The sequence below is a fragment of the Peromyscus eremicus genome, chromosome 17 (assembly GCF_949786415.1).
Source record: "Peromyscus eremicus chromosome 17, PerEre_H2_v1, whole genome shotgun sequence".
Classification (NCBI taxonomy): domain Eukaryota; kingdom Metazoa; phylum Chordata; class Mammalia; order Rodentia; family Cricetidae; genus Peromyscus; species Peromyscus eremicus.
The window spans coordinates 14,716,990-14,742,337 of NC_081433.1; the positions used below are offsets into that span (position 1 = coordinate 14,716,990).

Sequence of the window (25,348 nt, forward strand, 5' to 3'; positions counted from 1 at the left end):
AACGCAGAGACAGGTGGATCTCTGTGAGTTCAAGGGGGCCAGCCTAGGCTACATAGAGAGTTCCAGGACAGCCAGAGCTACACAGAGAAATCCTGACTCAAAGCGAAACAAAAACCTCCTTAATGGCATTTATCAAGGCTACCAGCACAAGGACTCAACTACGGGTTTGGGAGGAATTGGCAAGGTCATGGACTAGAGTGCCCTTTGTTGGGTACCAGTGGCCCCAGCAGTTGGGTAGATGTATGTATCCACCATCACATTCTATGACTTGTGGACCACTCTGCTGGCCACATTACATCCACTTCAGAGTTAAGGACTTATAGAAATCTTTCTTTTAACTTTCATTTCTTTTTTAAAAATTAATATTTTAGGTTAGCATACAAAGTAATTGATATCATCACGATGTCTCCATACATGTGTCATATTTTGTTCCCGTTCACTCTCGCCCCTGTGCCCACTGTCCTCATCCATGAGCTACTCTACTACCCTCTGGCTCATTTCCATCATTTCCTCAGTTAGTACCCCCTTCTCCTCATTATTATATGGAATACATATAATAAGAGTTATATTATTATATATCATATTATATTATTATAATATTATATCATATTATTCTCCCTGTGTCCCCATTCCTTTAAGGTCTCTTTCTTCCCTCCTATGATACCCTTTCTAGCTTCATGAACTATATGTGCATACACAAACACATAAATATACACATGTACATGAACATCATATGTAATTTTTAATCAGGTTCTATATAAAGAGAAAACGTGACAGACTCAGGAAGACACGTGTCTTTCATTTCTTTCTTTCTTTGTGTGTATGTGTTTGTGTGTGTGAGTATGGTGCATGCATGTGAGTGTGCAGGTACATGTGCTGTGTGTGTACATGGAAGGCCAGAGGAATGCATTGGACATCTTCCTTCCTCTGTTGCTTTCCACCTTAGTGTCCTGAGATGGGCCTCTCACTGAACCAGAAGACTGATGTGTGGGCTAGGCTGGGTAGCGAGTGAGCTCCGGGGATCCAGTTGTCTACACTACAATGCCTGGATTTCTTTTACATGTGTTTTGAGATTTGAAGTTAATTCTTCGTGCATGCATAGCAAGTGCTTTTACCCACGGAGACATCTCACTGGTCCCAGACCTCCATTTCTAATAAGAAGCATGACTGTTAATCTTGTTAGCACTTCCCAGTTGGTTCAACACCAGAGTGGTTCAGCTTCTTGAAGAAAGATCCAAGGAACGACCTGTGAGCAACATTTCATAGGGAAAGTATAGGGTTAGCGGTCCCCAAGGCATCCTCCTAAAAACATTCAAGGGAATGGAAAGTGAAAAAGCTCTAGACGGGAGACAAACAAGAGTGATGTGTGATCTACTGACATATTATAGATGTCTTCTAGAGTCTTCGTTTATGCAGTTCTACTATGAATGGGGGCAACTCCCCACTAAACCATGTTTTTTCTCTAATGTGGTCACTATAACTAAGTTTCAACCACCATGTTGAAATGTTGGGGCTGTTTTGATGTGTTTTGTTTTGGTTTTCTGAGCAGCCACCTTCTCAAGCATGAGCAGGGACTTTGAGATGGTTCATTCAGGAAAGTGCCTGCCACTCAAGCATGAGGACCTAAATTCAGGTCTCCGGCCCCCGTGTGAAGGCCTGGTACCCCAAGTCTGAAACCTCAGCATCTGGGGAGGGAAAGAGGCAGAGACTGGTCACTCCACAGAGCTCACTGGCTAGCCAGTCTAGCTAATGGATATAAACTCCAAGTTTACCGAGAGACCTTGTGTCTAAAAAATAAGATAAATCTCTGAGAATTCTAAGCCAGCTTGGTCTACATAGCAAATTCAAGGCCGGCCAGGGCTACACACTGAGATCTTATCTCAGTGATGATGATGACAATGATGATGATGATGATGATGATGAAGAAGAAGAAGATAACCAGCACCAACCTCTGGCCTCCACATGAACACCCACATACCCATATGTACATATACTATCATATATATCACACAACACATGAAGAAAACCGACAACATGCGGCTCATATGCAAGGATTGGCTCCTTTCATGGTAGTTCATTCACCACAGCACCAAACTCAGTATTTTTTCTTGGTTGATATTCACTCATGAGACAACATATATGAAATATGCTCAACTACATAACAGCATCCTGCAATTGTTTCCTCGCCATACCTGACAAAGTCTTTGTGAAAGGGGGAGGTGGGAAGGAAGAACAAAAGGAGGCAGGGTTAGTCCTGCTGACTTTAGACTTTTCATCCCCACTTAAATTGAAGTTTCTGTTGCTTTGCAGAATAGATACGTTAAATATTTTGAAAAACTGAAAATCAGCTACCAAAGCAAACTCCCTCCAAGAATACTACTGGTGATAAAAAGATTCATTATTTATTCCATTCATGGTAAGTGCTTTAATTGGAACTAAAGGGTTGGGGGGGGTAGCTGTCTGCTTACAATGCCTCACACACGAGCTCCTACCTCTGAAGTTACCCACTGGCCATGTGGCAGCTTGTTGACAGCTCCTGAGTGTTCCTCTCCTTCCCTTTTCTTCATCTGCTGGTGTGGGGGCTTGGGGAGGCATCCCTTGTCCCTTCTCATTGCTTCTCTGACCTCAGCCCAGGGTAGATTTCGGGGCCAAGCCTTAGTGGAGGGGCAGGGAGAGAAGATAGCCCTGAGTACCCGAGAACTCTTCTTTTCCATGTTCACCTGGTAATTCTTTGTAGCAGTTAAGGGGATATAAAAACACCGTGACAAAGCTGCTTTCTCCTAACCCTCCCCATCTTCATGTAGATCCAGGTAGAGAGGAAGCAAGAGCTGGCGCTTAGGAAGCTTTTTTCCAGCCCTGTGTGCTCTGAAGCTCTGGCTGTTCGTCTTTGAGCTGGTTCTCTCCTTTGCCAACCACACAGGAACTTCTTTAAAAATATTTGTATTAGTTCACCTCTAGTTCAGGGTTCATCTTGCAGAGACATCCTCATATAATTTTCCCACCTGCCTTTTCAGAGACCCTTTCTCTCATCCCCTGATTTCTTCATTTACCCCCTCTCCTTCACTGGCATCTCCATCGTGATGCCTTCAATACCCAGGCAGCAAATGTTGCATTTATTGCCACATAACTACTAAGGCTTGTGTCAGACCAGGCTTATTCCAGTGTCTCCTGCCCTTTAGAAGTCCTTGGGTAGCGTCTGCAGTCTCTGATTGTCTATAGTCGTGAGTCTGTGTTCACCACCTACATAAAATGGAACATAGATAGGACATGCCCCCACACACACCATTCCAAGGCTGAGGTCATTGGAAAGAGGGGGTGGAAAGATTGTAAGAGCCAGAGGTGGCGGATGATTGCAAGGAGACAGTGTCTTCCTAACACAGGGGGGAAGTAGCACTGGGAACCCACAGTGGTTGTGACAGTGTGCACAAGACTAGTGCAAGCCCATGCCAGACCAAATCCCAGCATGCACAGGGAAGTTGGGCATGAAATCCTCTGTCCGGCTGAGGAGCTGTTGACAAGTGATGGGTGCCGGGAGAAGAGGAGTCAGTTTTCTCTGAGTGATTAGCCTCTGGTAAGTCAACCCCATTCCAGTGGAAGACCACCATTCAAGAATATTTGGAAAGTACAAACTAGTCTTGATGGGTTTCAATTAAAGAACCAATAGATACAAAGTAGAGTGGGTATGGAAGGGGTGGATCTGGGAGCGTTGGTAGTAGAAGATGAATATGATCACAAGTTCTATGTAAATTCTCATAGAACTAATACAAATATTTTTAAAGAAGTTCCTGTGTGGTTGGCAAAGGAGGGAACCAGCTCAAAGATGAACAGCCAGAGTTTCAGAGCACACAGGGCTGGAAAAAGGCTTCCTAAGCGCCAACCCTTGCTTCCTCTCTACCTGGATCTACATGAAGATGGGGAGGGTTAGGAGAAAGCAGCTTTGTCACGGTGTTTTATATCCCCTTAACCGCTACAAAGAATTACCAGTAGCAGAAATCCTCATCATCTTCCATGGAGCTAATTGTTTGTTCTGGAATGTAAGAGGAGAGAGGCTGTGACTAAGATCTACTGTCACCCATGGAAGGAAGGAGACCTGGTAGGCTTTCCACCTCTGACATACGAGAAGAAAAGGAAGCATTCGTATCTATTTCCCCATCACTCTCCATGCCTCCCACATATACAACTCACTCTTAGGCAAAGTAGCAAAGCATGAATGTCTCACCCAGAAGAGACAGGGCCATGCCATTTCCACTGCCAAGAAAGCCACTAAAGATGCTTCTGAACCCTTAAAAGTCTGTGTCAGCTAGGTAGTGGACCATGCAGAGTCCTCAGTGCTGGGTGCTGTGGAAACCATTACCAGACACTAGCATCCTCCAGATGACCTAGGATGTCTAGCCTTCTATGGAGCCACACAAAATCATACCTAGATGTATAGTCTTTGTCATTTGCCCAATTATTCAGAAAGAAACCTTTAAGATACAAATTAAAACTGCCATTGTAAGATTGTTTACATACATTTGTTTACCTTGGAAATTTTAAGAAATTCCTACAGAACTGTTTAGATTTCTCTCTTCCAGAACCAAACTTCAACCTATTGTTTGTGTGTAGATTTCGAAAGGAGCACTATGCAAGTAGAGTCCCCTGTCCTAGCCGGAGACAGCTTGGGTGTGTAAGTGAGCAGCTGTCTGTGCAAAGTCCATTGTTAATGCTTCCTGGGACCCACAAGACCAAGTGCTGGCCTCACTTACCATTCCAACCGTGGTTAGATTCCTCTTCCTCATCTGACGGAGGGTAGATGCCACCTTGTCCAGTAGGTGATAAAAAGATGGTGTCAGCTATGCCCCCTGACCTTCTTTTCCATCTGGAAAAGAGATTTACACTACCGTATTCTGCACCACAGAAGGCAGCACCCTATGCTGATGGAACAATTTCTTCCACTAAGAAATATAAATGCAACTATAAAACCACACTAGCTAATGACAGACTGTTTAGTACCTGCGTGTGTACTATGCCTCAGCTGCTTATGTGTGGTCAAGGGGCATTTAGTCTGATGAGATTTTAATGCATTTCTCTAATATGAACATTAAGAATAAAAAATTGTTTCTTGAAAATTCTAAGATTACAAATGTTCTAGTAAATTCGAGTATCTCATCCATTGCCTTGACCTGATATCTAGTCATAAGACTGCAATTTCCCTCAATAATAGTCTTACATTTATTTAAACCCTGGGGAGACATTATTTCACACTATAAAGTTTAATTAAAGATTTAGTCAAAGACCAGAGGAGATAACACAAATGTACATGTTCATGTGAAGTCTAGCAGGGCGTTTCATGGGCTTGATTTCCTAATTTCGACTTAACATAAGGCTGAGGCCTTTAAGGACCATCTAAGGACGACTCCTCACGAAGACCTGTGGACAGAAACTTGAGCTTATAATCCTAGTCTTAAAAAGAGGATTGCTCTAGATTTACAGAAGAGACTGCAGGAGGACTACAGGTCAGGTTAACATTATGGCAGTACCCAAGGCAATAACCAGTCTAGTTTTTGAATAAGAATAACCTTACCTTAAAGAATTTGGTCAAAATAGAAAGAGAATGGAAAGGTGTAAAAGACTTGAAAATAGCTAAGTATCTGTCTAGTGCTGCTGTTCAGGCTTAGAGTACCTTTGATTGCCTGTGAGCTATTTCGTAACTTTTTACTTTGAAGAAAATGGATGATTACAAATAATCTGTCCATAGAAACGGAAGTTAGTTGTGTCCAGTAGCTTGCACTTACTTGTTAAGTTCAGCCATTTCCTACCTGCCTGTTCATGTGTGGTACTTTGCAAAACCTGTAACATTGTACTTCCCCTTCACTTATCAATTAGTTGAACACAAATTTTGGCAAAGTCTAAGGCAATGATATACTATGAAACTATTTCTGTAAAACAGAAAGGAACATATGTGTTCACAATTATGTGGGAAACAAATATTTGCAGTTGATTAGGTTTAAAAACAAATCAAGTTGCCTTGCCCATCCTTAATAGAAGGCAAGGTGCTTAGCCTTACTACAACTTGATACGCCATGTTTTGTTGATATCCATGGGAGGCCTGCCCTTTTGCTGAATAAAAACGGAGGAAGAATGGATGGGAGGGAAGGCAGAAGGGAGGTGTGGGATGAGGGACTTGGAGGAGAGAAGGGAGGGGAAACTGTGATCAATATATATAAAACAAAAATTCCCATCACCTAAAAAAATTAATAATATTGGTTACATATTTGGGGATGGGTAAGATGGAGATTTTTCACTGCATAGGACTTTTGTTTGTTTTACTTTTATGTTTTTAAATTTTTAAGGTCCACTTATACAGTTTGCAATTTTTAAGTGTGTGAGAACTTAAGGGCTTTGATACATTCATTTTTCCTGTCATGTGGTAAGTATTTGACTTCATATGGTTCTATAATTTTTTCATTTTATCATCTGTATTCAATGTACATAATACTGTGTTATATAAAACATCTTCATACAAGCACACAACAGTTTTACATTTTATTTATTTCTGGTCAACATCAGTGGTTCAGTCACTGGAATGGAGCAGAGGAAACCGAGGCATGAAACCCCAGTTCATGATGCTAATTTAGTAAGATGGTGTTAATGAAACCTTAAATATAAAGAAAATTATGTTAGATGGACCATCAAAAATGACTATGACTTTATTAGGATATCTGTCAAGGTAAAATATGGGGAAAGTTGGATGGAGGCTTCCCAAACTAAGTGTTTGTGGGAATGATGAAGTGGGGACCGTTAGAATTCAGAATAGGGGCATGAGACCATTTATGTAAAGTTTATACCTAGTGCTAAAGGAAGTCTGAATATGGCCACCTTGTATTTTTTAGAGCGAGAGATTGCTTTAAGAACTGGACTCAGGGTAGAACAAGAAAAATTTTGATAATTATTTTTAAATGTTGTGATTGGAAGCCCAAGAAAGTTTGCAAGTCACCTTCCCTGTCTTTTTTTTTTCTAGAAAGATGAAACAATGGACTCTTAGAAACTAAATTACATGTTTTTACATGTTTTTTTTCCTCCCCTCTCTCTCTAGCCTTATAAACTCTGCTTTAGGAGACAAAATTGAGTTTTTGAAGTCCTGCTTTTCAAAAACAAAATCTATACAAGGCCAAATGATTAAACATGGCCACATTGTTCAATGAGCTCATCGCTCTCTTCTCAAGCTATGGTGTCAGTAGAAGAGCTCTTTGGACGTTTAACAAGTCTATATTCTTCATTTTTACTCAGGTGTTGGAAAAGGTGATGGAAGCGATCTAGAAATTCAAATAATAATGTGGCAGGAGACTATATTTTCCTGTTTTTCTTCCAAAAATTGTATGGTAAGAGAAAACACATGAACTGAGATTTCTGGCTTTATTTTTGCTTTCGTTGGTGTGTGTATGTGGAGGGGTATAGGTGTGTGTCCTGATGTGGGAGCGAGTGTGTGTGCCTGCATGTGAAATACAGAGGTCAAGGTTGGGTGCCTGCTTTAATGGCTTCCCACCTCATTTTCCCAGGCTGAGTATCTACCGATCCTGGTGTTCACTAATTCAGCAAGACTAGGGATCCATCTGTCTCCACATCCCCAGTACTAGGATTACAGAGTGATCCTCCACACCCAACTTCCTGTGAAGGTGCTGAGGATCCAAACTCAGGTCCTCATGCTTGCACAACAGGCTCTTACCCAGCTAAGCAATTTCCCTAGCCCTGGTGTTTAATTGAAAACTCAGCATCAAAACAGCATGTCCATTTCCCAAGCCACAAAGAGATGCTTGTTGCTCTCTGGTTACCATCCAATTTGGGGATGCTTGGTTTTGATAAAAAACCAGAGCTAGCTTACTTCACCTTGCTGTTCAAAATGGATTTTGCAAGACATTTTCTGTAAATTCTGGCCCAGTCTTGCTTTGCCTTTCACTTTCCCACAATGCTTAAGTGCATTCCCAGCAATCTATCAAGGTTTAAGTTTATGTCTTGTTGGTTGTTTTTTTTTAACTCTTGCTCTTTTGAGGGGCCCTAGCCATTCAGCTACCAAATAAATATACACACGAAGGGTTATTCTTAATTATAAATGCCCGGCCTTAGCTTGGCCTGTTTCTTGACAGCTTTTCTTAAGTTATTATCTCATCTACCTTTTGCCTCTGGGCTTTTTCCTTTCTCTTCTGTGTATCTTACTTTCATTCTTACTCCGTGGCTGGCTGGCCGGCCCCTAGTTTCCTCCTCTCCTTGTTCTCTTGCTCCTTCTTCCTCTCCCAGATTTCTTCTTCTATCCATTCTCTCTGCCCCCCCAGCTCCACCTATCCTTTCTCCTGCCTCACTATTGGCCATTCAGTTCTTTATTAGACCATCAGGTGTTTTAGACAGGCAAAGTAACACAGCTTTAATGTACCTCAGAGTTTTGTTCTGTTATTTTTGTTTAGTTTCAGAACAACAAACCTTCTTTCTTGATGTCTCCTTTGACCCAGTGTTATTTAATGTGTTATTTAATTTCTATGAGTTTGTTTTTATTAATTTGTTTTGTTGCTGATTTTAAGTTTTATTGCATTGTAGCCACATAGAATGTATAGAGTTATTTCAATTGTTTTTGTATTTGTTGAGAATTTTTTTGCATCCTGGTATATGATCTGTTTTAGAGAAAGTTCCATGGGATGCTAAGTAGAATATATATTCTTTAGTGTTTGGGTAGAGTACTTGACAGACGCCTGTTAGGTCCTTTTGATGTCTAATGTCATATAATTCCAATGTTCCTCTGTATTTTTTATCCAAATTGTCCTTCTATTGGAGAAGGTGAGTTATTGAAATCAGTCACCTGTTATTACTGAGGTGATGTTAATCTGTGTTTTGAAGTTTGTAGTTGTTTTGTGTTGTGGTATTGTGTTCCCCAAAATATTGTACACACTAATAAACTTATCTGGAGTCAGAAAACAGAACAGCCACTAGATACAGAGGCTAGAAAATGGTGGTACTCATGCCTTTAATCCTAGCATTCCAGAGGCAGAAATCCATCTGGATCTCTGTGAGTTCAAGGCCACACTGGGAACAGCCAGGCATGGTGACACACGCCTTTAATCCCAGGAAGCGATGGCAGAAAGCAGAAAGGTATTTAAGGCACGAGGACCAGGAACTAGAGTGGGTTAAGCTTTCAGGCTTTCAAGAAACAGTTCAGCTGAGATTCATTCTGGATGAGGACTCAGAGGCTTCCAGTCTGAGGAAACAGGATCAGCTGAGGTATTAGCAAGGTGAGGTAGCTGTGGCTTGTTTTGTTTCTCTGATCTTCCAGCATTCACCCCAATACCTGGCTTTAGGTTTGATTTTATTAATAAGACTCTTTAAGATTCATGCTACAGTTTTGTTTTTTGTTTGTTTTGTTTTTAATACAGTTGAGTGCCTAGGAATTTGGTGTATATATGTGTAGGACTGTAATTGTTCTCTTGATCAGAATGGTGTAACCTTTATGTCTTCTGAATAATACTAGAGGATAGATTTTCTTTCTTTATTCAAATAGCCTGTGTCTTTTGATTGGAGAGTCAAGGGCATTTATATTTAAAGCTACTGTTGAAAGAAAAGAAATGTGTTCGTTGCTCTCTCTCTCTCTCTCTCTCTCTCTCTCTCTCTCTCTCTCTCTCCTCTTTGTATAATTGTTTCTATATTGTGTTCCATTGATTATAGCTTCATTTATTCTCTTTCCATACTTCCCTGTTACTTGGGTGTGCCCTCTGTTTTTGGATGTACTCCTTTTTAAATTAAAATTATAATTTAATTAAAATGCTTTTCTTTTATTGAAATAGAATTTTTTCATATGATATATTCAGATACCATTTCCCCTCCCCTAACTACTCCAAGAGTCTCCCCATCTCCCTTCCCTTCCAGATCCAAACCCTTTCTGTCTCTCTTTAGAAAACAAACAGACAACTAAAGAATAGTTAATAAAATAAGATAAAAGAAACCAGAATAGAACAAAACAAACAAACATACAAATAGAAGAAAAAGAGCCAAAGAAAAAACATGAGAAACACATATAAATAGAGACACACACACATTTGTACACACAGGAGACCACTAAATACACAAAATTAGAAGCCATAGTATATAAGCAAAGGATCTGTAAGGTTAAAAAATAATAAACAAATGCCCTGACACAGTATTATGAGACAAAGAACCTCCAAAGATGCCATCAGTTCATTTCGTGGTGGCAGTCTACTGCTGGGCATGGACTTGACCTTCGGAATGGTTTGTATCCCCAGTGAGACTCCATGGGAAAGAACTAATATTTCATTTGTGAGTGATTATCAACTGGAGATAGGTTCTTGGCTAGGGATGTGGGTTTGTGTGCATTTTTTCTCTCAGCTGGGACCCCATCTGCTGCAGAATGGGACTTATGGCTGGGCCTGCCTGGGATGGTGTACAAGCTTCAGTAGTCAAGCTATGCATAGGAATGTGTGCAGGTGAGATGTCATCTGAAGTATCCACCAAGCCAGGCTGCTGAGTACATAGACTTCTGGTGCCAGCAAGGCCTTGGATTTGGCATAGTTGGGTGATGTTCTGTGGGAACTTACCAGGCTAGGTCAGCACAGAAGCCGAGCTCACAGAGCTAGGCCAGAGGGTTGGGGATGTTGTAGGTGGTTCATGTTGCAAGGAACTCACCAGAATGGGTAGGTGCAAAGGCTGTATACCCAGCACTAGACATGGGGTTTGGGGATGGCATGTGTAGTGCATTTTTTAAAAATAACTTATTTATTTTATGTACACTGGTGTTTTAGTACCCTAGGGCTGGAGTTACAGACAGTTGTAAGCTGCTATGTGGGTGCTGGGAACTGAACCCAGGTCCTCTGGAACCTCTCTTAACCACTGAGCCATCTCTCCAGCCCGCATAGTGCATTTTAAAAAAAGGCTTCAACATAGGAAAATGAGATGATGAATATCCAACAGTAATGCTTTCTTGGTTGAGATCTATTATATTTAATAATGTATTTTTCAACAGTGTCCCATCATGGCCTTCAACAGATGTAAGGTTAATTTAAATAACTGAGTTACAATTTCATAGAAAGATTAATATCTACATATATATATATATATATATATATGTGAAATGACTGGACTTTGACATCAAGGATACTTGATAAATTTAGGATGTTTGAGGGAGTAAAAGTGGACTTCACTCTTACACATTTTAACCAAGCATATAGTTGTGAATTTCATGTTTGTTCACAGATATTTCATGATGTTGAAACAGACAGAGTAATAATTGATGTATTCAAATGTCCAGCTCTATATGAGGATGTGAAAGTGAAATTTCTCTGTCCGGTGAGTAATGAAGATACACCTTGTTCTTGTCTGGTCTTTTTCTTTTGTTTTAGTTTTTTGAGACAGAGTTGCATAGTCCTTATTATGCAATCCAGGCTGGCCTTGAACATGTGATCCTCCTGCCTCAGCCTCCCAAGTGCTGGGGTTACAGGGTTGTGTCACCAAGGGTGACTCTTTCTTGTGTTGTGGTCTTTTTAATGATTTTGGTTTGGAATTTCCTTTGCTACAATTCCCAATAAAGGAAATGACAGACATCAGCCCATGGCCAGGAAATTAGAGGAAAGCAACAAATCAAAATGAGACTTTTTTCCTTGAAGAACATATATAATATTTTTGTTCATTTTATAAGTTCTATATAATAAGCACATATTAACTTTCAAATAAAATGGAAACATCTTGATTTGAAAAAAAACAAAAATACTACAAATCAGTGATTATGTTTTTGTTTTGTATCTTTAAGATATGTTGTAGCAACTGGGAATTCAGGCATATGTCTTTAATCCCAGCACTCAGGAGACAGAGGCAGGTGAATCTCTGAGTTTGAGGTCAGCCTGGTCTACATTGTGGGTTCCAGACCAACTGAGCTACATAGTGAGATTCTGTCTCCCCAAATCCCAAAATGGCAAACAAACAAAACATCATATTATTGCCAATAATTTATAACAGACTTTAAAATAAAGGTTTTTAACTTACCTTTGAATTGATAAACAATATAATCATTTTATTAATCTAATCTTGCCTTATGAAAAATGGGAATGTCTTCCATTGTCATTACTCAGAATATCTTAAGTTATGTTATCAGTTATAAATACTATGTCTAAATATTTACTGCATGTAGCAATCTTTAAGCCTCACTAGTTTCATTTTTTCTATAAAATTATTCATCTGAGCTACAAATAACTATGTTAGTCAACTTAAAATGTCTCTTCCTTTTTCATCCTCTGCCTCCTTTCTGCTAGCTACTTAAATTATAAACAGGTTGGAGCAGGTGACTTAGGTGGTTCCCATATAGGCTGGCTGCCTTGAAGAATGGAGCCACTCTGAATTCTCACCCAAGCAGCAATCTCTAACCAAAGATAGTATTCAAGTGCCATTTGTGAGGGACACTTACAGGAGCACCTGGGGACCCTCAAAAGATTACTCTGAGCCTTGACTTTTAGACACTTTGATCCGAGCTTGACCAGGATCCACGGCTCTGAGGCAGAAAGGAATTTTGGGACTGGCAAGTATGAATCAGAACTGGTGTTAATAAAGATATTACAATATACATTCTAAAAACAAGGATCAGGAGAAAGAAAAGCATCCAGAAACAAAGGCTGGGTGCAGGCTTCTCTGAGAGTCACAATGTCATTTTAATAGTCTTATTTTCGTGGGCATTGAAGGTATTATGAAAGGTTTGTTTGGAGCCTAAATTAGATAATAGGGTGGTTCCTGGGGATCATCTGACAGGATTACAATTGATAACCTCAGGAATAGCAGAAGGTATGGTATCAATGTGTAAAAAGTGTCAGTCAGAAGGAATGATGCCCTTCCCTAAGTCGTATACATTCAGGCCTTAAGACTGGTCCATTGCTATCTTAACATACAGTATCTACATAAGGAAAGAACAAACTCTCTGTCAGCAACTTGTAAAACAATGGTAACTGTGCTAGAATTCTTCCTTCCCAGCTGGCAAGAGGTTTCAACCAGGATGAAGGGTCTCCTTTCCCTTGTCATGTCCTCATATTTTCTCATCTTTCTTTCTGGCCCCACAAAGACAATTGGTCAAGGAACCTTGGTAAAATACAGCCTTTGTGATCATCAAAGCCGTAACATGAAAATACATTCCAAAAATATAGGCAGTTCTTTCTTCTTTTTTTTTTTTCTTGTCTTTTCAAGACAGGGTTTCTCTGTATAATATCTTTGGCTGTCCTGGAACTCTCAGTGTAGACCAGGCTGGCCTCAAACTCACTCAGATCTCCCTGCCTCTGCCTCACGAGTGCTGTTATTCAAGGCATGTGCCACCACCGCCCAGCAAATATAGGTATTTTTATCATCAGCTTTGTTGATGATTAATTATTCAGTGTAGCTTCCCCTTGCAGAAATCAGTAAGAAACACTTTCTTTTCCTTTAGATTTGTCTTGAGACTTCTCTCTGGAAAGTGGCTATAACTTTTAAGCTTGTTCTAATAGATTTTCTAGTGAAGTGGTTGTATATACTTACATGTCTTTCTCCTGGTTGACAGCCTAATGCCTAAGTGTCTGATCAGTGACCCTCTCACAGGAACCTGTTTCTATTGGCAGACATCCTGTGCTTCTTGTCTGCCCTGTCTAGTTTATTCCTATAAAGATGGCCACTTTCTAGGCTAGCCCTGGAAGGAAGAACATTGTGTTCAGGTGTGCTAGGTACGTATGGTGGAGATGATCACAGATCGAAAAAGATAATAATAGCAGCAGCTTTTCATTTCTTGGAAGGATTCCAGAAAGAGGGCAGCATGCCTCATGGAAACGAAGAAGAGCGCCACCTAAAGGCAATAAAAAGCGACCTCACTCAATATAGCCTCTAGTTCCATCCCCTTTTGTGCAAAGTCCATGATTTCATTTTTCTAAACATCTGGACAGAATTCCATAGTGTACATATGCCACATTTTCAGTCCACTTCTCAGCTGAAGGACCGTCGGGTTGCTTCTGTTCCCCTAGCTATTGTGAATACAGCAGCAATGAGTGAGGCTGAACAGAGCATCTGAGGAGTAGGACGTTGAGTCCTTTGGGCATATGGTAGATTTATTTTTAGTTTTTTGAGAATTCACACTGATTTCCATAGTGCCTGCACAGTTTACAGTCCCACCAAGAGTGAATGAAAGTTCCCTTTTCTCCACAAACCATTTTGTTGATCTTTCCCGTTCTTACTAGGGAAAGATGAAATGTCAAAGTTGTTTTGATTTGCATTTCCCTAATTGGTAGGCATGATAAACTTTTTTTTGAGACATTTATTATCCATTTTTCCCTCTTTTGAGAACTCTGTTCAGGTCCATGTTTTAAATGTCTTTTTATTATTGTTATTATTCTTCGTTTTTCGAGTTCTTTATATATTCTGGATACTAATCCTCTGTCAGATGTGTAGCTGGCAGAGATTCTCTCCCATTCCGTGGCTTCCTTCTTTAGCTGTGCAGAAGCTTTTTAGTTTTATGAAGTCCCACTTCTCAGTTGTTGGCCTTAATTCCTGGGCAGACCATCCTGTTCAGAAAGTCCTTTCCTACATTTATTTGATGTGGGGTACTATGTTTTATTCTAGCACTTTCAACATTTCAAGTTTCATGTTTAAGTCTTTGAGCCATTAGAGTTAGTTTTTGTGTAAGGTGATAGAGACAGGTCTAATTTCATTCTTTTGTATGTGGACATAGAGTTTACCCAGCACCATTTATTAAAGATGCTTTCTTGCTGGGCAGTGGTGGCATGGTGGTACATGCCACGCCTTTAATCCCAGCACTTGGGAGGCAGAGGCAGGAGGAGCTCTGTGAGTTCAAGGTCAGCCTGGTCTACAGGGTGAATACAGGACAGGCAAGACTGCACAGAGAAACCCTGTCTCAAAAAACAAAAAAAAAAAAAAAAGAAAGAAAGAAAGAAAAGAAAAAGAAAAAAAAGATGCTTTCTTTTCTCCAGCCTTTGTTCTGGGCATCTCTGTTAAATATTAAATGGCTGAAGTTACAGGTACTCATATTTGAGTCTTTAATTTTATTCCATTATCCTATATGTCTGTACTGTATTTTTTTATTATGGTTCTGAGATATATCTAAAATCTGGAATAATAATCCCCCCAGCATTGTTATCTTTCCTTGGAATGGTTTTGGCTATCCAGAATCTTTGTGATTCCATATGAATTTTAGGATAGTTTTTTTTCTATTTCTGTGAAGAATGAGATAGAGATTTTGAATGGTATTGCATTGAATCTGTATATAGTTTTTGGTAAAATGGTCATTTTCCTAATATTAATCCTACCAACTCATAAGCACAAGATGTCTCTCCACTTTCCAGTGTCTTAATCTCTTTCTTTGGGGTCTTAAAGTTTTCATTGTAGACGTCCTTTACTTCCTTGGGTAGGTTTCTTCCTAGATATTTGAGGATTGTGAATGGGAGTTAGTCTTTTATCTCCTTTTCTATATATTTGTTAGCGGTGTGTAGAAAAGCTCTTGATTTGCGCAAGTTGATTCAGAATCCTGCCACATGGCCATGTTTGTCTTCTTCTTTCCCTATTTGTGTCACTTTAATTTCCTTCTCTTGCCTTATTGCTCCAGCTAGTGTTTCTAGAACAATATTGAAAGGGAGTGGGGGTCAGGAACATCATTTTCTCATTCATGACTTTAGTAGGATTGCTTCTAGCTTTTCTCCATTTAGGATGATGATGTGTGTGGGTTTCTCAGATATGGTTTTATTATGTTGAATTATGTTCCTTCTAGCCTTACATTCTCTAGGACTTTTACCATGAATGCATCTATTGTCAAAGGCTTTTTCTGTATCTATTGAGATGTCCATGTGATTTTTCTATTTAAGTCCATTTATGTGTTTTATTGCATTTATTGACTCGCATATGTTGAACCCTCCTTGCATTTCAGGTCTAAAGCTAACTTGGTCATGGTAGATAATATTTTAATATATATGTGTATTCTGTTTGTCAGTGTTTTATTGAGCATTTTTGAATCTGTAGTTTGAAAGATGTAGTTTTCCTTTTTTGTTGTGTCTTTTCCTGGCTTTGGAATTAAGAGTGGAGTGCACCTTCTGTTTCTCTCTTATCGTTTAGGAAGGATTGGCTGCAGATCTTCTTTGAAAGTCTGGTAGAATTCTGATGTCTATCCTCTGGCCCTGGACTATTTTTAAGCTGGAATTTTTTTTATATTATTATTTCAATCTCATTTATTATGGTTTAGGTTGCTGGCTTCTTCTTGGTTTCACTTTGGTGGTTTGGCTAAATCCAGAAATTCATCCACTTCTTTTAGGTTTTCCAGGTTAAGAGAATACAAGTTTTTAGAATATTCCCTTATATAATTCTGAATTTCTTTGGTGTTTGTTGTAATATTTCCCTGTTCATTTCTGGTTGTGTTAGGTCCTATTTTTCTTTTTTTTGGTTAGTTGAGTCAAAGGTCTGTCAGTCTTACGTTCTCAAATAACCAGCTCTTAGATTCATTGATTCTGTGTATTGTTAGGTGGTGTGCTTCTAATTTTTTTTTATTTTTTAAGAGTACAAATATATGGAAAAATATAATACACATAAGTCACTACATATATATGTGTGTATATGTGAATATATATGAGAATATATATGTGAGAATAAATATATATATATGGGTTGACGATGCTTCTTCCAATAGCAAAAGACCAAAGACCAACTAACAAGAACCCCAACACCACTCATGAGAGTCCCAGGAAGTAATATGGCAGGACACAGAAAAGTATATAAGGTGTGAGGACCAGTAACTAGAGGTTTTTAGAAGCTTTTAGGCTTTTTAGGCAGTTCAACTGAGACCCTCATGGGTGAGGACTCGGAGGCTTTTCAGTCTGAGGATTCGTGGAAACAGGATCAGCTGAGGAGTTGGCGAGGTGAGGTTGGCTGTGGCTTGTTCTGCCTCTCTGATCTTTCAGCTTTCACCCAAATATCTGGCTCTGGATTTTTTCTTTTATTAATAAGACTGTTTAGGAATTTGTGTTCCATATTTAACAACAACTAATGAAAACAGAGGCTTTGGATTTCAAAAAGAGCAAGGACGGTTACTTGGAAGACATGTCTCCTTCCTTCCCTTTCCTCCTCCCACCCCCGCCTGTATCTTCTCCCCTTGCATCCTCTCAAATGTTGAGATAGCTCCTTCCACATTGTCACTGGTGTTGCCCTAGTTCAGGTCTCGTTTAAGCAGTCATGTTGTTGTGGTGTCATGGATGAAGCCTGCGTGTGTTTCTAAGAGACACGTGTGTCGTCGCTGATTTCCTAGTCTTCTGGCTCTTACAGTATTTCTGACCCTTCTTCTCCATTGCTCCTTGAGTCTTAGGTACAGGAGCTGTGCCATGGATGTGTCCATTGGAGCAAGGTGCTCCAGGATAAGTTGTTCTCAGTATTTTGACCAGTTGTTTCTTGTAGTTGTTGTTTTTTGTAATGATCTTGGTCTGCTACAAAGAGAAGCTTCCTCGAGGAGGTTTAAGAACTACACTCATTGTGGGTATAAGGATAAGTATTTAAAATGCAGTTAGGAATTATGTTGGTTTAGTAAAGTGGTGGTACTAGGTTAGTCTCTAAGATCCAATGACAACTAGCTCTAGGGAGTTGACTAGGTTTCCAGTGCCAGCCCTGATTATCTCCTGATGAGCGGGCCTGACGTCTTCATTAGGCAGCTGTTGGTTGCTGCCAAGATTGAGTGCCACTGTTGCACCCTAGGGATATGTTGCCATGCTCATGGCTGGGTAGGCTAGTGGTTGCGTCCCTCCCCTCGAAGCATACATAGCACCTTCCAGAGGCTCTCAGGTCAGATTGAGCTTGGATCTTCTGAGTCCTGCGTCCAAAGTCCATGGCGTCTTCAGCAATAGGGACATCCCTTCTACCTCTGGGAGGTAACCAATAGCAACAGCAACAGCCTAGATTGTTTGGGGAATCTCTGAATCTACCCTGATCAATAATTTGAAATGAAAGTTTCTCACACTTGGTACTGCGGGTTTTGTTAGTCTATTGCTCTTGGTGGAAATGCTGTCAGCTCAAGTGGCATGATTTCATTTAAACTATATATGTATATGTATATACATACCCTTATATGTACTATAAGTAAATTTAGGCTAATAGAAATAATGATTCCTATGGCTTTTCAAACACTGCCATTTTTAATGCATAAAAGTTATATTTTAAGTTCAATTTATCTGTTTTCTTTTACTTCACTGCACTAATTTGAGATTTATATTTTAATTGAAATTACCAGCTAAATAACACATTTTAACACATTTCCTTAAAATTTTTAACACCAAGAGAAAGCAACATTCTCTCGAAGCCTTCTTTGTGTCTTGAGTGTATCATTATAAACTGTAAAGTGCTGCATATTTAATAAATGTGATGGCTTAATATGTTTTTACAGGAATAAGGGAAGAAATTTTAAACTCATTGGAATCATTAGTTCTTTGTATCAGTTTTATGATGAAACTAACCTTTTTCTTTAACCATGTCTTTTTTAGAATCTTCCTAAATACTATGATGACTGCCCCTTTTTCTTTTGGTTTCATACAGCTTTTATACGAAAAAACAGGTAGGGATACACTGTAATCCACCAGAACCACCTTCATGCTCCATGTATGTATTATGACAAGGTTTATGCCAACTGTCCTAATGTCAACTTATAGAAACAAAACAAAATCCCTGAGTCACCCCAATGCATTAGTCATCTTAATGTGGTTTTAAAATCCTTTTAGAGTTTGTTTGCATTTATTAGTATGAAATACACATACAATATACACTTACAGTTTGTGTTTCCTTTTGTCTTTTTCACAGAACTCAGTTCCATTAGCTACCCCCACCTCCACTCTGTTCCCCTTGCTTGGGACATCATGTGACTCAGTAAAGGTTATTTTCAATATCCGGCTGCTGCTCGAACCTCAGTGTCGCATTAGTCACTTGGATTATAAGACAAAATGTATCATCCTCAGATGTGAATGTGACAGTAAACTCCTTCCATGGGAGGTTAATATGCATCCACTTAGTGCCTTGAGTTTGGCAAGGCCTCAAGGAATGTTGGCTAACTGGCACCCAACCACCAAATTCCAAGTGCGATCCAGAGGTATCCACAGCTTAGAAGCTGATTGGCACACCTACCATCTAGGGCTGAAAGAAGTTAGAAAGCAGGGCTGGAGAGATGGCTCGGAGGTTAAGAGCACCGACTGCTCTTCCAGAGGTTCTGAGTTCAATTCCCAGCAACCACATGGTGGCTCACAACCATCTGTAACGAGATCTGGTGCCCTCTTCTGGCCTGTAGGCACACATGCTGTATCTGTATACATAATAAATAAATAAATCTTTAAAAAAAAAAAAAAAAAGTTAGAAAGCACGGGTATTAATGAAGTCACCTAAAATCATTCATGCGATAATTTCCCACTTAAATATAATTTATTAGAAAATCATTTATTAAAAATTGAATTGGAAATCTTTATTTAAAAAATTAATTGGATTTGAATGTTATTCCAAAGAATCTTCTTGTGGTCATGAGAACAAGGGGGAGACAGAGGCAGCTAGACAGAGAGAGAATGAGAATCCACTACAGGAGAAAAATCATTTAACTCAGTCAGTTGGTAGATGGTGTTGAAGTGGTTGTCACTGAACAGGTCTTGAGTTAATACTACCCTAATCTTCTCTTCAAACTGACCAAGGCCTGGTAACAATTCAAGCCTTGTAAGACACCAGAAGTGAACTTGCAATGTGCATGATTTCAATTTGTAGTGACTTTGTACTTGGTGGAGATTTTGACCATTTATTTCTGGATGTGCACAATCTTTGAATCACGAGTCTTTGTCCCTTGTAGTCCATGTTGATATAGAAGAAGCAAAGTTGGATCATTTTACTACTTTTATGGAAGATGCTAAAGATGTTTGTAACATTTAATTTGCATATGGATAAGGCAAACTGTTTATATAGTCAGGAGACAGCTGTTAAGCCAAAACCCAAAGTTCTTCACTTAAAGGAGAAGCAATGTTTTAGTACTGGGTTTTATTACACATCTCTGGAGTATTTCTCACTTAGAGAAATATCACTAATAAGATCATAAGAACCAGTGTTGGAGAATCAGTAGCACATCCTTATTATTAGGGTATTATTATTATTCATTATTATTATTATTACTATTATTATTATTAAGGTATCTTGAAGTAACCGTTAGAAGGAGTCAGCCAACACACAGAGAGGGTCTGAGGCTCTGATTGGTAGTGAGGTCTTTTCCCTGAAACATCAACCAAGTAACCTATTTGCATGGCTTTCTGTTAGCCTTAATAGAAAATGTAATCATTTTTTTCTTATTCTTAGGCTTTATCTACCAAGAAATGAATTGGATAATCCCCATAAATCAAAAACGTGGAATATTTACAGTTCAAATTTTGCAGTAGAGGTGTATTTTGAAGAGATATAGCCTGAGGCTGTAGAGTAGCTGTTGGAGACGTGCTAGTCCCTTCTCGGATAGAATCATGTTCTTCCCAATCCAAGCTACATATTTATGTCTTCTAACCTATGTCTTTGATGGCATGTCTGCATTATACATATATATATGTGTGTGTGTGTGTACATATGTTTCTGAGAAATATATTAAATGTATACAGGAAAAATGGTATCAGTGGTCTTTTTTTTTTCCTTTGAAGGCATATACAATATGGACTTTTTGAGAGAGGGTCTCACTATATAGCCCTTGCTGGCCTGGAATTTACTGTGTAGGCTAGATGTGAACTCACAGAAATCCACCTGCCTCTGCCTGAAGGCATGTATCACTGTGCCTGGCTCTCTTTGTACTATTTGGAACATACTGTACGTAGGAGTATTAGGTACCATTTTGAAGAACTTTGAAGCAACCAATCTTTCATGCCAATGTTAGGGACATTAAGTATCATTTTGAAGAACCTTGAAATAACAGATCTTTCCTGTAAAAAAAAAAAAAAAAAAAAAAAGAACTATATAGAAATTGGGTGTGTTCCCACAACACACACGCACTTACATGTTTCTGAACATGTATTTATTCTCTGATTTACGTTTGTAATTTGCCTCTACTTGATTCATAGATTGATCAGATACATCAGCTTGGCAGCAATGTCAACGTTTGGTGCTTTCTTTGGGTATGTGTTTTACCTGCATACTTGTGTCTATGTGCGCCTGTGCATGGGTGTGCATGCGCCATGGTGTACACGTAGCCATCAGAGGACAGCTTGCGTGAGACTCTTCTCTCCTTTCATCCTTTGGGCTCTGGGAATCAAACTGAGGTCTTCCGCCTTGACAGCAAGCACCTTCACTGAGCCATCTCCCCAGCCCAGCAAAACTGAAGTTTTTAAATCCAGACGAGAAAAAAAAACAAAACAAAACAAAACAAAACAAAACAAAAAAAAAAAAAAAAACCTAGTCCCTCACTGATAGCTCACACTTGCCCTTCTCTAGGCAATGCTCAGGTAGCTTACATGACAAGCCCTCTTTACGCACATAGGAAGGATAAAAGGATGCTGGTAAACACGAAGAGCAAAGACCTTAGTGACTGCTGCTTTTCTCTAACATTCGGTGAAGTTGAAGGAAACAGTGACTGAGATGTGTTAGTTCATTGTCCCTGCCGTCCTAAACTGATTAACTCTGAGCAATGTTGCCTTTAAGCACTGGCTAGCCTTGTGTCCACTCAGACTCATTTTCTGTTTGGTTTCAAGTGCTGCTGCATTCTAAGTTCCTTTGTGGCCACAGTATCTTAAAGCCAGGATGGTCCTAGAAAAGAATGTCATTTTTGGCTTCACTGAAATAAATTTTATTTGGATTTTCCTTTTAATGGCAAGGATGTCAACAGTCCAGGCCAAGATAAATTCATCACGAAATTAAAGGTAGCAACTAGTAAAACTCTCTGTCTGCTGTCACGACAGGGCCACCTTCTAAGAAATGTCAATAGATGACTGCACTATGCAGACTATAGAGTGATTCTGCATGAAGACAGCTACAGCATCACTGAACAATATCATCTTACAGGACCACATCATATACACAGCCTTCAATGGCAGAAAAATCACCATGCAGGGCATGGCTATGTAACTCCTGAAAAACCCTGCGTTCTGTAGAGATCACTCTAAAAACAACAGTTCACGAAAATAAGAGGTGTTTGGGGCAGAACACAGCAATCGAGCAACTTTGCACAGTCAGTATTCCAACCATTGCGGCCACTCACTGGGTTCGCAGCTCCAAAGTCTAGAAGGTGAAACTGTGCATTTTGTTCTGAAGTGAAAATAGAACACATAAAGGCTGTGGTTGCCTCAGATGTGACTGAAGCTCCAAGTTTCTCTGGGAATGAGCAGCAATCCGCACAGAGCTGGGAGGTGGCTTTTTAACCACCTCTTTCTTGCCATCCTTTAAATATCCCCCAAAGGGCTCCAGCCCGGTCTTCCCCTAACCTGGTTCCTCTCCATATATTACTGTACGATCTCCCGTAACTCCAGTTATGGAAACGTGTGCCGGGGCAGGACAGGCTGCATGCTGTTTCATTATTTCATTTGCAGCAGCAATGATCCATCCACAGGCAGATCGCAGGCCTAGTTAGCCTTGTAGTTTGTCACACTGGCAATGAGGAAAGGAGAGAACTTCAATTGTTAAAAAGTGTCTGTTTGAAAAAAGGTCAATGTTGAGGTTTCTCTCCTACCTTTCAAGACTCATCAAAATTTCTGACAGTTGCAAGTTGCCATGCTGTTCTGATTTTGTTCACAGAAACTTGTTTAAGCCTCTTGGGGTTTGGCTGTCTTAGATCCCCAGTGAATAATTCTTAGAACAAACTGAGAAATTCACCTCACACTATAGCTGAATACTAGTTTTCCTAGGTAGAATTTATCATCTTGGCATAGAATTATCCAAAAATGCAAAGTGTTTGGGGCAGAAGACTTTTGGGGCATGGTGTTACACACTTGTAATCAGCATTTGGGAGGCTGAGGCAAGAAAGGTGACCTCCAGTTCAAGGCCATCTGTGCTTCACAGCAAATGCCAGGCCAGCCTGAGCTACAGAGATCCAGTCTCAAAGACCCATAAGAAAATTATCCTGGGGCTAGAGAGATGGCTCAGAGGTTAAGAGTACTGGCTGTTCTTCCAAAGGTCCTGAGTTCAATTCCCAGCAACCATGTGGTGGCTCACAACTATCTATAATGAGATCTGGTGCCCTCTTCTGGCCTGCAGGGATACATGCAGACAGAACACTGTATACATAATAAATAAATAAATCTTTAAAAAAAGAAAAAATATTCAAAGTCTCTTTTAAAAAAATTATCCTAAACTTAATAGCAAGTACTTACTTATTTTTAAAAAGTCATTATTCACAGTGAGGGGCTGAGCAGGAATGGCTCATTTCGTCAAGCGACCACTGAGCAAGCGTGAGGATTTGCGTTCAGACCTTAGCGCCTGTGTAAGTCGCAGCACACATCTGTAACCCCAGCACTGCGGGACCAAAGACAGGCAAATCTCAAAGGCTTGCTGGCATGCCAGTCTACTCAGGCAGTCAGCTCCAGGCCCAGGAACACCCCCATTTCAAAAAAATCCCTGAGGCCGACTTCGATAGCCCCAGGTAGTTGGCCAGGTTTCCAGCAGCAGGCCTGGTCTCCCTCTTGTTGAGTGGGCCGTAAGTCCAACTAGAGAGTTGTTGGTTACCACTACAGTATGTGTGTCACTACCACACCATTAGGGTTATCATACCATGCTGAAAGCATTCATCTCGGAGGAGAACCTACAACCACTACTTTACTCAACCAGCCTGATCTCTAACTACGTTCTAAACATTTATCTTTATACACAGATAAGTGTTGGCTTCACCCCTTATGGAGGAAACTTCTCTTTGCAACAGAGACTCTTACAGAGTCATAACTGATCAGAGTGCAGAGTGATGGAGCCCAGTCTCAACAGATCCATCTACAACACAACTCCTGCTTCTAAGGCTCAGAGATCATTGCAGAAGAGGGAGTGGAAAAAAAATTGTAAGAGCCAGAGCAACAGGAAGTTTGACGTGCGATTGTGTCTCCTAGAATGTCACAGAAGCTGCACCCAAGAAGCCTCACTAACATGGCTGTCTAAACAAGACCTGAAAAAAAACAACACTAACAGACAGGCTATCATGGAAGTGAGAAAGCTCACCAGGCCTCATTCCCAGACAAAGATCTACAGGAAACTAAGGAATGCTGAGAGCAGGAGAAATAATTGTTCCCAGGGAAGAGCACACCAATAGGTTATCCAGCGCCAAATGGTCAGCCCTGGAAACATACAAGTAGCAAGATATAGCTCTCTCTCTCTATAAAGATACATACAAGCCGGGCGGTGGTGGCGCACGCCTTTAATCCCAGCACTCGGGAGGCAGAGCCAGGCGGATCTCTGTGAGTTCGAGGCCAGCCTGGTCTCCAAAGCGAGTTCCAGGAAAGGCACAAAGCTACACAGAGAAACCCTGTCTCGAAAAAACCAAAAAAAAAAAAAAAAAAAAAAAAAAAAAAGATACATACATACTATATATATAGATAGATAGATATATCTATATATATAGTATGTATGTACGTATGTCAACAATTAAAGAGAAAGAGGCCATGAATTTGAATGAGAAGCAAGGTGGGGTACATGGTTGGAGGGAGGAAAGGGAAGGTGGAAAATGATGTAATTAGATTATAATCTCAAAAAAATTAAAAATTATTTTAAAAAATAAGGTGGAGAACAAATAGAGAAAAAAAGTCAATATTAACCTCTGGCTGCCACACACTCATGCACCAGTGAGTGCATTCACACACATACAGTAAATAAATAAATAACAAATAGCAGCTGTCTTAGTCACTGTTTTTTTACTGTGGTGAGACACCATGACCACAGCAACTCTTATAAAGAAAGCGTTTAATTAGGGGCTGGCTTACAGTTGCAGAGGGCGAGTCCGTTATCATCATAGCAGGGAGCGTTGCGGCATGAAGGCAGATGTGACTCTGGAGCTGAGCTTTACATCCTGATCCACAGGCAGCAGGGAGAGACACCGGGCCAGGAGTGGGCTTCTGAAACCTCAAAGACCATCCCCAGTGATACACTTTCTCCAAAAAGGCCACGCCTCCTAATCCTCCTAACCCTCCAAACAGTTCCACTCCCTGGTGACCAAGCATTCAAATATGAGCCCTCTGGGGGCCTTCTCATTCAAACCACCACACACGAGAGGGAGGGAGCGATCTAATGGGGAGTTTCATGACTGCAGAGTACACAAGCAACATTTTTTTTTGTCAACTTGCCTACAGTAAAATTATTTTACATCAGGAAATCTTGCTGACAAAAGAATACTTGTTCCAATGCAAACAACACCTAGAAG

The 25,348-nt window shown here is 40.0% G+C and overlaps 1 protein-coding gene across 3 annotated transcripts in view; it reads left to right on the top strand.

Annotated features, from left to right (window-relative positions):
- The window catches only part of LOC131894114 (phosphatidylinositol 3,4,5-trisphosphate 3-phosphatase TPTE2-like), a 56,899-nt gene extending 36,264 nt beyond the window's left edge, over positions 1-20,635 (top strand). For 2 of the 3 annotated variants that reach the window (XM_059244286.1, XM_059244288.1), the window contains 5 exons: positions 2,311-2,416; positions 7,270-7,361; positions 11,230-11,322; positions 18,504-18,574; positions 20,338-20,635. In XM_059244286.1, coding sequence (XP_059100269.1) covers positions 2,311-2,416; positions 7,270-7,361; positions 11,230-11,322; positions 18,504-18,574; positions 20,338-20,440 — 465 coding nt within the window. In that variant the 3' untranslated portion in view covers positions 20,441-20,635. The remainder of the gene's footprint in view (positions 1-2,310; positions 2,417-7,269; positions 7,362-11,229; positions 11,323-18,503; positions 18,575-20,337) is intronic. The other variant, XM_059244287.1, reaches the window with a different exon arrangement.
- Positions 20,636-25,348: the final 4,713 nt, after the last annotated feature.